This window comes from Ahaetulla prasina, chromosome 4, assembly GCF_028640845.1.
Source record: "Ahaetulla prasina isolate Xishuangbanna chromosome 4, ASM2864084v1, whole genome shotgun sequence".
Lineage (NCBI taxonomy): Eukaryota > Metazoa > Chordata > Lepidosauria > Squamata > Colubridae > Ahaetulla > Ahaetulla prasina.
Genome location: NC_080542.1, coordinates 118,017,890 through 118,032,072, shown reverse-complemented (window position 1 = coordinate 118,032,072; position 14,183 = coordinate 118,017,890). Strand labels below are relative to the sequence as shown.

The 14,183-nt window shown below is 36.4% G+C and overlaps 1 protein-coding gene across 5 annotated transcripts in view; it reads left to right on the top strand.

Annotated features, from left to right (window-relative positions):
* SPAG6 (sperm associated antigen 6) overlaps window positions 1–14,183 on the top strand; it is a 68,856-nt gene that overhangs the window by 19,483 nt on the left and 35,190 nt on the right. For all 5 annotated transcript variants that reach the window (XM_058183184.1, XM_058183183.1, XM_058183186.1 and 2 more), the window contains 2 exons: window positions 7,933–8,099; window positions 13,674–13,857. In XM_058183184.1, coding sequence (XP_058039167.1) covers window positions 7,938–8,099; window positions 13,674–13,857 — 346 coding nt within the window. In that variant the 5' untranslated portion in view covers window positions 7,933–7,937. The remainder of the gene's footprint in view (window positions 1–7,932; window positions 8,100–13,673; window positions 13,858–14,183) is intronic.

Here is a 14,183-nt window from a genome sequence, read left to right as displayed (position 1 = left end):
TTTGCTTTACAGGCCTGTGAAGATCATAAATATACAGATTGATTGCAACATTTTCCACCACCAAATAGTAATTAAATAAGGCAATCGCTAAATGAGAACTATCTTTATAGGGATGAGCCAGGCAAGCGAACCATAAAGCTGTTAAAATAATTCAGCGCGAAAGCAAAGAAAAGAAAGAACTGAAGTCAACTTTGTGTGGGGTTTCGGTGTAGCAGCTTTTTCAAATAGAAGCTATTTATGTGAAGGGAATATTAACTTATCAGTCTTTCAGGAGGCTGATTGATTGATATCTTTGTTGCAGTAAATAAATATTGCTCCTGAACTATCATAAAACAAACAGAAATGTTCCAGCTGACTAGGTAGAGCATATGCAGTCTTGTGGATGCAGAGGTAGCCCAGCCCCCAGCCCCACTCACATGGTCATGACAAAAACTAGTGTTTGATTTTCCATTTAGGAGTGAGGATACCTTATGCCACCAATTCCCACCTTGACATTACCACAGGTTACATTGTATGTGGGAGCAGCACTGCCAGTCTCTTTGCTGAGGTGAATTGAGGCCTGCAGGTTTGCTTTTTCAATGTATGCTTACCTGCCATCTCAAAGTAGGCAGAAAGCTGTTCCTCACAGCCATATTTATTTAAGAAAATTTATATGGCCTCTCAGTCACTGTCAGTGACTCTTGGTAGCTTACAAAAATAAAAAAACTCAATATACAAACAATAGAAAACAATACCCCTCGACCCCACATTAATATTCTTTCCTTCCTTCTTAAGAATGCAGCTGCAGGGCTCTGAATTCATATCTAAGCTCTCTATATAGGTAGTGCAAAGGTGGGGGCAGGGGAAGCTTTTTCATAGATGAAAGCATTTCTGAAATGTTAGCAGGCAATTTGTCCATCACATTTTTTATTTCTGCTTTGCTATAATTTATGTACCAAGTCTGTTGTTGCATTTATTGTTTTTTAACCTTTGACTCATAAGAATGTCTGTATTTTGTGTGATAGTTCAACCCTGGTGGTTTGCTCTCAGTATTTATGATTATGGACAGCTGTTGGCCAGACTTTGGATAAATGCTTTTGGGAACAGGTTAAGAATTCCTTGTGAACTGCTCAACATTGTTTTGCTAGTATGATTCAGTTGGTATATTCTTTCTTGCATTTGTTAATTAATTGTTAATTAAAACAATAATTAATTTGTCTTAGGACATAATACAATTAACACAGGCTTTGTAAAGCCTTTCAGTGCTGAGAGATTTCAGAAGTCTCCTACTGTTGAAACCCCAGTATCAGAGGGATGCTGTACATTAAATTGTGATGATACAAGATCACTGAAGATTGAGCTTTATTGCTATAGTTGGGATGGAGATGCTTACTCTCTTTTTAATTCAGCTCACTCCAGATATTATTTTTGCTCTTTCCCACTTCTTTATTTCAACTCAAACTAATTGTGATCTGTAGGCCCAATATTAGTTTTTTTCTCAAATTTGGAGCAGAGCTGTGACAACCCCTCCCCTCCAAAAAAAGATATAAATTGGGTTTTCACATTAAGCTATTAGTAATTTTATTTATTTTTGATAGGTTGTTGTGTGACTTTCATGGCTTTTCCTGAGTGTGAGCCCAGGCAGTTGTAGCATATTCTTATATTATGGTTATGTAAGTTATACTGAGTGTAGTCTGTGGACAAGATTGGTTGTTTTTTTAAAACTCTAGATGACCCTAAATCTAGATTTTGAGCTATCAAATGGTAGAGTAATTTGGTAAGTTTTATCCTTGCTAGAACATTGTTTTCAAAGACAGTATTGTACTGTCTGCCATAGGAATAAATAGCAGACTTACTTACTTGGTAGAAAATAAAATTAGACCACCAAGGGCATCATTGGGACTAGAGAAGTTCAGGATTAGAAGGAAGAAGTAATTTTTCATCTTTTTTTCCCCCTGTAAGATTCAGAGAAAAACTTAAGGATCAAAATCGCTAACTTCTGAGTTTCTATAATTGCAATTAAAAAGGATTGCTAAAGCACTAGTAGTAGCAGCTCTAATCTATAGAAATAAAATAGAGTTTTATCATCTCAGTAACAAGGAAATTTTACCTCTTAAATTTCTTTAAAATATACTCTTAAGGAAGGTTTTTAAAGTTATCAAGCATATGCGGATCAATAAAAAATTTGAAACACGTTTTCAAAGGTCTCAGGTTTTTGAGTGTTGTATATTATGGGATAGAGATTTCAGTGACCATAAATACAGTACAAAAGAGCCCCAATATGTCCTTTGTGTATAGACTTTTATACTTTTCACTACTCCTTGAAAATAATGAATATGATATGATCAGTTTATATACTACTACTATTACTAAATAACTCGTAAGTTATATTGAAGTTTTATGATTTTATGTTTTAATTTTAATGTATAGAATATCTACAACTAGAAGCCTAAGAATGTGTTCGCATAATGTGTTAAGCTTTTAGCAATGCTAGTTTTGTTTGTGACTTATTGTACTGTATTGTATAATTCAGAGTATCATGGAATGACAGAAAATAGGATTGATTGATTGATTCATTCATTCATTTAATTTGTTTAGCTGCCAATCTCAAACCAGTGATTCTCAGTGGCAAACAACCATAAAAATAAATATATAAAAAAGAAAATAGTTAATTGAATAAAACATACTTTAGATTAGGAATGGTGTATAGAATAGAATAGAATAGAATAGAATAGAATAGAATAGAATAGAATAGAATAGAATAGAATAGAATAGAATAGAATTTTTTATTGGCCAAGTGTGATTGGACACACAAGGAATTTGACTTGGTGCATATGCTCTCAGTGTACATAAAAGAAAAGATACGTTCATCAAGGTACAACATTTAGAACACAAATGATGGTCAATATATCAATATAAATCATAAGGATTGCCAGCAACAAAGTTACAGTCATACAGTCTTAAGTGGAAAGAGATTGGTGATGGGAACGATGAGAAGATTAATAGTAGTGCAGATTTAGTAAATAGTTTGACAGTGTTGAGGAATTATTTGTTTAGCAGAGTGATGGCCTTCGGGAAAAACTGTTCTTGTGTCTAGTTGTTCTGGTGTGCAGTGCTCTATAGCGTCATTTTGAGGGTAGGAGTTGAAACAGTTTATGTCCTAGATGTGAGGGATCTGTAAATATTTTCACGGCCCTCTTCTTGATTTGTGCAGTATACAGGTCCTCAATGGAAGGCTGGTTGGTAGCAATTATTTTTTCTCAGTTCTAATTATCCTCTGAAGTCTGTGTCTTTCTTGTTGGGTTGAGAACCGAACCAGACAGTTATAGAGGTGCAAATGACAGACTCAATAATTCCTCTGTAGAACTGAATCAGCAGCTCCTTGGGCAGTTGAGCTTATTGAGTTGGCGCAGAAAGAACATTCTTTATTGTCCTTTTTTGATGATGTTTTTGATGTTAGCTGTCCATTTTAGATCTTGCGATATGATAGAACCTAGAAATTTAAAGGTTTCTACCGTTGATATTGTGTTGTCTAGTATCATGTAAACATAGCCTATTTTAGCTATCATATTAAAAATATTTTATTTTTGGTTAAATTGTAAATACCAAAAAATGAACTGGCATGAGTCCTAGGATTATTTTCAGAAATAAACTCTGTTAACATGAAATAATTGAGGAAGGCTACATATTTATTTATTAGATTTTTAGTTCACCTTTATTATTTCATAGATAACTCAGATTGACAAACAAACATAATACTCCTTCCTCTTATTTTTCCCACAACAACCCTGTGAGATGGGTTAGGCTATGAGAGAGTGACTGACCAAAAATCACCCAGCTGGCTTTTATACCTAAGGTGGGACTTGAACTCACAGTCACCTGGTTTCTAAGCCAGCACTTTAACCATTACATTAAACTGGCACTTATTTTTAATAAAAGGAGCTTTAAAAATATTAGAATTGTGTATGCATAACCCATCTCCAATGCTTGTACACCATGTGGCCTTCTAGGTGTACGTCATGAAACGACATAAGTCAAATTTGTGGCTGCAATTTATAATACAATGGTCAAATCTAACATATGTGCAATCATTTCAAAAGATGTGGAGTTGGACAAGCCCAAATGACAGATATGTCCTTCCTGTGGAAATCTGACAACTTTTACAATACATTTGAGACACAGTAGTGGACATGGAATATTATAAGAGGGTTTTCAGAAGTCGTCAGTGGGAGGAATGTGAAATGGCTAATGAGAGGATTATAATCATTGTTTTAAAATGCATTCATGACCACAAAATATCTAGTGTTAATTAGACAATGGGGATTTCATTAATCTACGGCTGCAGTTGCAATACAAAAGTCCCATGTTACTTGGTGCGTAGGATGCAAAATTGAAGCATATCACTGTTTTGTTTCTGATATCGATAGTATGACCAGATGTTTACAAACTGTGGATAAAGGAGTCATGGTTTTCAGCTTCTAGTATTGAAAAAAGAATCTGCTTTGGTAAATAAAACAGTCTTATTTAGCTTTTCTGGCTACTGAGTTTGATAGATCTCACCTCCAAGTGTTTGATACTTTAAGAAATAGCAAAATAGTGAATTTCATATATGTTGTGACAGTATATTCTTTTTTTTGAATCTCCTGTAAATCAAGATAATTGTTTTTCTCTGACATTAACCCAAAAGAAGGTTTTTTCTTTCTGAAAGACATTTCCAAATAAAACATATGTCTGATTTTTACAGTAGAGCTGCATATTGGAAAGAATTTTTTTTCTTGATAGTGATTTATGATGCATTTTAATTATGGTGATTGAATAGGTTGCATGGATGCATGGATGCATCTATCAAGTTTATTTTTTTGCATTATTATATATTGCTAAAGTGTGTGTATATGACAGATGGTGGAGTAATATTACTCTAATAACATATAATAAGTAATAGCATTAGAGCTTCAGTTTGAGCTAGTGGCTAAGGGATCAAGCTAGAAATCAGGAGACTGTGAGTTTTAGTCCCACCTTAGGGATAAAGCTGGCTGGGTAACTTTGGGCCAGTCACAACACTTTCAGCCTAACTCAACTCATAGGGCTGTTGTGGAGAAAATAGGAGGAGGAATATTTGGTATGATTGCTGCCTTAAGTTATTTATAAAAATAATAAAAGTGAGATAAAATATCTTTAAAAAATTAAAGCATTATATTGTGCCTCCCCAAATTTTTGTATTATGGCAGAGGGAAAAAAATTGATTAAAAGCCAAGTAAAAGTAAGGGGAATGGTGGAAGAATATAAAGTAAATAAAAATAAAGATAATATTTATCTTTTGAGGGCAGTTGGCAGTGCCAGGGGTTTTGCATGCTGTCTGGAATAAGGCAAGGCAAGAAGTGGGAACTAGCTCTCCTTCTTGAGTGAATGGAAAGAGGATCCATCCTGTAGAATGCCCTGGCTTTGCTGCGGAAAAATCATCTTTACAGCCAATCTTTTATTATTCATAAATGTTACAATGCTTCATTCAGCCTGTACACTTGTTCTTTCTCTACTTATAAATCATTTTCTCAGTTTGACAGGATTTTTTATATAAACGTAAGCAAAAGTAGCTGAAGGCTGTGCTGAGTAATTTAAATAGTGTCTGTGAGTTTTGCTTAGCTCCCGATCATGCTGCCTAAACATTTCTGACTTACGCAGTGTCTGTCATTGTCTAGTTTTGACTTAGCATAAATAGAGGGAAAGAAACTATCCTTAGAGAGCTATCACTTCATAAATATAAACAAAAAAATTCCTATAGTTGCTACCCAAAACTTAATAAATTGCAAAAGCTATTTCCTCAGATATATCATATATCATATATGTAAGATTTTAAATCCAATTGAAATTTCTTTTGCATTTCCTTGTTACCACTTTTGCATATATTTCTATATTACTAAATTTCCTTTGCCTTTAAAGAATTTCTGTTTTTAAAATGCTATTTATATCATAGTAATATATAGTGAGTGCTATTCCCTATATTACTGTAAGTCTGCCCACTTAATGATGTACTTTTTAGTGGTTAAACTCTCATTAAACTAACTGATATAATTATACTTGATTGACGTCTATCATACATTTTTTTGGAATAATAAAAATGATTTTGATGTTTTTTATCAGTTACTTTTTCAAAAACTCTTATCTTTTTTTAGATTTTACTTTTACTTTTGTTTTCAAAAACCAAAAATTAACTAATTCTAGGGTTTAGCCATTTCTTGATTTTACTAATTTTTTTGCCTGTATTTTCCTATTGTTTTTTAATTTTATTACCTTTGCATTGCTTTGAAAATGTTGACCTGTATGTTTTTATTCGTTGCTCATTGGCTTTTTAGTTCTATGGCATGTATAGAAAACTTTTTAAAGCTGAAAATCAAAAACAGTACTTAAAAGTGGGCAATCTCAAAAGAAAACGTGGAAGAAGCTGGGTGTGAGTGAAATAAACATTCTGCTTCTGACTGTGCTGTGCTGGATGCTTTAGCCACAAATCCAATTAAAGTGAGATTCTGCATGTAGCAGTTTGTATATATTAGCAAGTCTAATTGTCCTTTTCACAAGTAATTCCAATCATGTTACAAGTTACTGGACAATGACTAGTTAGTTATTGTTTCCCAGAATGTGATTCATAGGAAGTGATTAGATTTAGCTCATTTCTTTTTAGAAATGAATCACTGACCACTGAAAGATTGCAAGCAGTATACCCTGTATGTTTCCATTGAAAAAGTATTTTATTGGCTTAAAGATGTCTAAAAGTTTAATCAACTTGGAAGAATTTGGCATAGACTATGTTTATTTTTAATTGTTTGTTCAGGGCTGTGTGTATTCAGTGCTAAAAAAATAAATAATATATCAGAGTACTTTACATTTGTGCAAGAGAATCTAGAAAATTATGCAGATGAAATACAGTTGCATATATAATTTTGTATATTTTGTATATTTTCCCCATATTTGTGTTTAAACCAGGTTTAATGAAAAGAAGCAGCAATAATGGTATACATTGGTGTAGTTTATAGATATAAATTATAGTTAGGTATAATCTTTCTGGGACTAATAAACTGCTGTCCCCAAATTAAAGAAAATGATGTTTATAATTAATAGTGGCAAAAATATTTAGAGTGAAAAGCATTAAGAAAAGATATAATGGAATAGCATTGATTGTTTCTATTGGAGTAAAATTCTATAGAAGCAGCAGTTCCTTTCAGTCCTATGTTCTTTCTGTGAATAAATATAAAAATGTGTAGTTTTATTTATAGGGTAATACAAAGATGCAGTTTAATTGTGAGATCAGACAACAAGATTTAATTGTGAGATCAGACAACAACATTGATCTGCATTGAGTCAATGCAAGTGTATTTAATATTTTTAAAAAGTATAAAAATTAGGTCTGCCATTGTTATTGCCATTTTCTTTCCCACATCTTTAATAACCCTGAAGAGAGTAAAATGATTTATAATACAATAAATCCATCATCTCAGGAAGATGGGCCACTTCTCTCTTTGACTTCTAAGAAATAGCACTAATGCCCCAAAGGTCTTTCAGAATCATGAGGGCTAGAAATCCATGCTTATCCATCACTGAGAGTTCCTGTTCCAAGGAATATCTTCTGAAATTTGGAAACAGGGCAGCTTTAAAAAGTATGTGTAGACTTCTGTTTTTCTAAAGCTTTGAGAATTCAAACCTGCTTTGTCCTATTAGCCGCTTTGTTCTTTTTACTTGATTGCTGTTTTTATATTTATATTTGGCATCAAATAGGCCTAGGGATATTTTAGTGTCTCAGCACTATCCTGGAGATAAAAAAAAATCAATTAACCATAAATTGTGTTATGGGTAATATACAACTTTCAGATTTTCTTAATTTTAAGATTATGTTTTGTATTTCAAAAATAATGTTTTTTCTTCTTCCGGTAATTACTATGTGAGTTTTCTCTTATTATTCAGGTGTAATGGCTCTATTGAGACCACTCCTATTGGATGTTGTTCCAAATATTCAACAGACAGCTGCTTTGGCCCTTGGGAGACTTGCAAATTACAACGATGATCTAGCAGAAGCTGTAGTTAAAGGCGATATTCTTCCCCAGCTTGTATATTCACTGGCTGAACAAAATGTAAGACATAAACAGTCTTGTGTTTTTTTCTCTGTCAGAGTTAAACCTTCTGTCCTGATTAGCTTTTTAATCATTCTTTAGATGCATGTGTTCTCATTGCTCACTACAGATAGTTTCTTGATAGAAAGTATTTATTATTATGATTTAGTTAAATCATCTCAGAAGTCTACTTAATTACTAAAAGCATGTTATTTGTAATTTTATTTATTGGACTATTATACTAGCAGTGGTATGAAAATTTTTGCTGTATTAATGAAATAATTAGAAATATTGTGTAATTAATTTGCTACAATGTTGTAAACCATGTATAAAGCTTGCATTGTAACATATATAAGTAACATCTTATAAATTATGAGTCTACAAGGCATGAGAACCTAAACAAAGTATTGAGGGCCTCTGGTGAACAATTGTTTCTCCATGGGCTTTACCTCAGAGAAGGATATGAAAGAGCCATGGATTTCTCTACTATGTGGTTCATGATGAATTCATCTACTCTCTTCCCATATCAACCATCTTGCTTTTCTTGGCATACAACAAAGGTGGAAAACTGCTTATTCTTTCTTTCTTTCTGGAAAATGTGCAGTCTATCATGCCAGGGGACAAACGTTATGGCAGGGGTGTCCAAACTACGGCCCGCGGGCCAACTGCGGCCCGCGGGTCAGTTTTTATTGGCCCGCAGCAAATTCTCGGTGGACAGTGGGGTGCGGCCCCCATCCTGGCCCCCAAGGAAGCCGCCGCTCGCCCGGTTGCAGATGCGGAGTGGCTCCGCTGAGGCGATCCCCGCCCACCCGGGGCTGCGGGCCGGCCATTCCGCCACTGGGCTGTAGGGGGTGCCCAGGACGCCCATGGCTCCAGCCCGGCCCACCAGACAGAGGAAGAGGCAGGCGGGCGGCGATGCCCATCGTCCCCACGCGGGGCTGCAGCCCCGGAAGCCAGGCGGGCGAGGCGCTCTGCTTCCCAGCCCCGCGCGGGATCCTCTCCGGGCGCGGCGCTCTGCACGCGCTCAGGGGGCGCTTACTTATCGCGGATGATGGTCTGCAGCTCCCGGATCTGGTCGTTCATGGGCAGGAGTTTGAGCGGGCCCCCCGCCGACCCCGGCCAGCCCTGACGCGTCGCCGTTCCCGACGTGGCCGTGGCCTCCTCGGCGCCCCCGCCGCCCGCACAGCAGCTGTTCCTGCCAGCGCAGCAGCATCGGCTGCCGCCGCGCTGCTGCTGCTGCTGTCCGGCTCAGGCTGTCACCGCTGCCCGGCCGGGTCGGCGGCGCAGCTGCCGAGGCCCGCCGCCGCCGCCGGCATCCCGGCCTCTGCCCCGCCGGGCCCACCACGCCGCCGTCGCGGCAAGGCATCGCCCATGCGCCGCCGGCAGCCGCCGCGGCACCCCGCCACACGCCCACTTTACCTCAGCCGCGGGCCCGTGTGCCGCCCGTGACGCGCCGAGCTCGCCCGCCCCATTGGCCGCCGCGCTGCCGCCCGCCTCCGCGCCGCCACTGCGCTCGGAGGAGGGGCCGGTGCCCGCCCACTCGCCCCTAGTTAGCCCGTCCCTTTCTGGCCTGGGTGGAGCCGCGTGGCACACCTGAGTGGCTGCGAGGAAGCAGTGCGGGCCTCGCCTGGGCCTCCCGGAGTCCCTCCATTGGCTGCTGTGTCTCCTCAGTGGGAAGAGAGTTCGCGACGGACGGCGGAAAATCCCCAGTAAATACATGCTGGTTGCCAAAAGCTTGACTTTTGATGTAACTGGGGATGCTGCGAAGGTCATAAATGCAAAGACTGGTGGTAAGTCACTTTTTTCAGTGCTGTTGTATTGGTCGCTAAATGAGTGGTTGCAAGCCGAGGATTACTGGTAGCCGCTGTCAGTGTTTAGGTCTCTATGTATTTAGGTTTCTATGCCCATAGCCACATCCACTCAGTCACATGAGGAGTTAGCCACGCCCACCAGTCACATGACCACCAAGCCACACCCCAAAATAAGCCACGCCCACAGAACTGGTACAAAAAATTTACCCCCCCCCCCGTGGCCCGGCCCTTTGCTTATTTTTCTGTATTTGGCCCTCACTCAAAAAACTTTGGACACCCCTGCGTTATGGTATTGGTTTTTTTTCTAAGATAACTTCCATTTAGCCATCATTTCATTCCTCAAATCTTCAGAAACCTTTTTGTACCACATATGCAACATTCAGTATTCACCCTCAGCCAGCCAGCCAATATTACTTCCAACTGACAAATGGAGACATGCAAACATTGGCATCCAGATAACACCCATCTTTTGGGCCTTGTTATTATTTTGTTGATCTTATTTTTATGTTCAGGAAAGAAAGGATCATTAAAAAAATAAAATGGTGATATGTTGACTTCAGCAGAAAGAATTAAGCAGATGGGATGAAATAGGAGTACCTAACAATTGACAACTGCCTGCCTTCCAGCTTCAGGATTAATTCTGCAAAATCTAGTTCCATATAGCAGAACTGCTAAAAAGTTCCATGATGAGACCATGGGAGCAGCTCCAAATCTAGATTGCATTTGCTTTTGGTAGAGAAGCATTGCTCCAAATGGAAACATAAGTTCTTTTTGGAATTAAGAATACAAAGAATTAAGCCTTACTTGAATGCTATGAATCCTGTTCCTGCTACTATTTTTAGTACTGTTTGGTTTTGGTTTTATAATAATCTAGGTGTTTGATTTTGAGTTTTCCATCTCTGCATTTGCTTTTGTTTAAGAATTTGAATCTTTGTTCTGGGTTATTATAAAATTCTGAATTTCTGCCTTCAGTTTGCTATTTAGATTAGTGATTCTATAGAATGATAATAACTAAGACTGAAAACACAGATTTAAGAATTCATGTTAAGCCAACTGCTCCTTGTTCTGGTAGATACAGTATTTGTATGAAAAAGCAAAGGGGTTTGTATGGGATTTGTCTTACTAAAGATTAGAAAATAGAGCTAGAAATTAATTAATTAATTTATTTATTTATTTATTTATTTATTTATTTATTTATTTATTTATTTATTTATTAGAAATTGGGAAAATGTTATTATACATACTGTAACATGATATAGTAACTTACTAGTTACTATAAGTCAAGTTACTATAAGTTACTATAATTACTATGTATATGTAAAGGTTAGAAGTTGAAAGACTACTACTATGTATGCTTAAATAGTAAAGGGTAAGAGATGATGGATAGATACATAATGCTTCTCAATATGGGAATTGTTGTATAACAGGGGTTAGAAAAAAGAGGTAGAAAGTAGAAATTGGGAAAACATTACTATGTACACTGCTACAAAATATAATGTATAAAATAAATTGACTGAGACAATGTACTGTTCACTAAGCATATATGTTAAAGAAAAAAACATACATCATTAAAAAGAAAGAAGGGCAGAAGATGAAGAAAAAAATATATGAAAGAATCAGGACTGGTTTGTATTCATGCCATTGGTTCTGAAGCATCTTAAGTAAGTCACTATTTGTGTATTTTATTTTAGACTTTAAATATTTTGAATAATAACAGATATGATCTATTAGGAATTTAGCTTCTCGTGCACCAGATAAATGAATGGAGACCACCTAGACTAATCTGCATAATTCTCAGAATAATTTCTGGATTTGCTGACTGAAAGTTAGAAGACTTGAGGATTATTACATTTGAGAATAACTAGATCTGGAAAGACCAGTCAAGTGAATTCATTGTTTTCTTTACCGTTTTGGTATATATGCATTTTAAAATTTGTAATATACCATAATGCAGAGAATAGCTAAGCATATTATTTTGATTCATTTATTTGTCCATTGGCCTATCCTTTTGTATGGTGAAGCAGATGCCTCCCAACACACATACATATACAGTTACTTGCAAAACTTAAGCAGCCCTAGTCAAATTATATATTTTAGTGGAACTTTAAATGAACAGAAGTTGATACAAAATTAAACACATCATCTTTCTGAAAATTCGAATGCATATTAACTATATGAGCTTCAGAATAAGAAAAAGTGTATATACTATGGCAGATGTAGAAGTTTAAATACGCTTTCACTTACTCTACTGCAACTATTATGTTGGCAAAAACAAAGCAGCTAATTTTTTCCTTATAATCAGCTGGGAATTTTTCTACTCGTGCTTTGTAATGTTTCCTTGCAGCATTCTTCTACCAAGAAATCCTTCATCACATGAAAGGCAGTGATAATCTATGCTTTACTTCACATACTATAAATCCACCAGAAATTACTAAGGAAAATATGATATGATCAAAGAAGATTCTCCTTGGATAAATTAATTGCAATGCTTAAACTATCGGCACATAAAAATCAAGAGTAAAGGATGGGAAAAGTTTTACTTCGCTGTTATGGGAAGCTAGATGATGTCCATTCATCACTTTTGAACACAAAAGTTGAAAGGATTCATTAAGACCATTGAACCAGCCCCTGCTCAATGCAGAATTCCAGATTAAAACAAGCACTACAAATTACTTTTTATTGATGCAGTGAATGAGAGCTCTCTCTGGGTGATTGATTCTACTTTTCAACTCTTCTTATTATTAGGAAGTTTTTCCTAACATTTAACAGGATACCTTGTTTCTTCTGACTGAAGTGTATTATTCAAAATCATGCATTATTGGACTTTAGAGAACAGGGATTGGTCTTTTGGCTGTTACCCCTCCAGATTTATTTTCCTACAAGACCAATCCCACAATTTTTCTTTGGAAGACAGTCTCCTTCATCTTGATAGTGGTTGTTCCGTTCCCTGAACTCAGATATAAATGCTGCAGAAGTAAGATTTCATTCCTAGTCTTGATAATTTCTCCTACATTATTACAAAGTATGTGTATTTTAGTGTGTGTATACCAGATAACATAAAAACTGATTCATGTATTAGGAACTTCATGTATTGAATATTGAATTGCTGGGTTTTATCATTCAGTGTGGATCTGTCCTTTTGTACAGAAGATACAGTTTATGCAAAATGGTGTGGCAAAATTATTCTGTAGTACATATGTATAATACCAGTTTTGAAATACTTGCTCTGGCAATTTGCTGCCAAAAGTTTAAGGCTTTGTTATTATTCTATAAAAATAACTTTGGATCAGGATTCCTGAGAGAGTGACATTATTTCATGGACATCTGCTTGATCATTACAAATATCAGAGGCCTTCCTGATTACATCTGTTCTATAGACTCTTTTTATATAGAAAGCCTTTTGTTATTGTTGTTGTGATTCATTCACTGGAACACCCTCCCCTTCAACAAAAAACCCTCTGCTGACTTTGCTGCTGTTTAGGCCCATTATACAAAACATTTTTATTTAGTTTGATAGTGAAAAATCAAAGAGTGATTTTTATATTTGAATTGGATTTTTATATTTTGAGCTTTCATATCAAATGTGTTTTTAATTTTATACACCATGGGGAAGCATTGCATAACAGGTGGCATATAAGTAGGTTAAATGAATTTATTTATTTATTTTTCAAATTTGGATACTGCCCTTCTTACATAGAGATTTAGTTGATTTATTTCTTTTCAGTTATAAGACTCCCTGGTTAAATAATTGCAATTTATTCTAATCTTTTCTGTACTTCTGTAGCGTTTTTATAAGAAAGCAGCCGCATTCGTATTACGTGCAGTTGGAAAGCATTCTCCTCAGCTTGCCCAGGCAATAGTGGATTGTGGAGCTCTGGATACACTGGTAATTTGCTTAGAAGATTTTGACCCTGGGGTGAAGGAAGCAGCATCCTGGGCCCTTGGTTATATAGCAAGACATAATTCAGGTAAGAGATTTCTTAACATTTTAGGATGCATCAGGTATTTACATTATGAAACCCAACTCAGAAAATAGATAATGGGTCTTGCCACCTATATGAGCAAATAGACATGGATAGCATGTATCAGATTTAAGAAAAGCAAATGGAACATAATGACTGTGTAGGAAGATGTGCTTGGTTCAAATTTAGCTTCTTTCTAAAAAGGAGAATAATGCTGCCAGCTTTACAATGGTGGTGTAAAAACTGCGAGAAAAATATATATATTGAAAAAGTTGCATGAAATAATGTTGGATTACTGGCAAAATTAAAAGATATGCAGTTGAAATTCCATC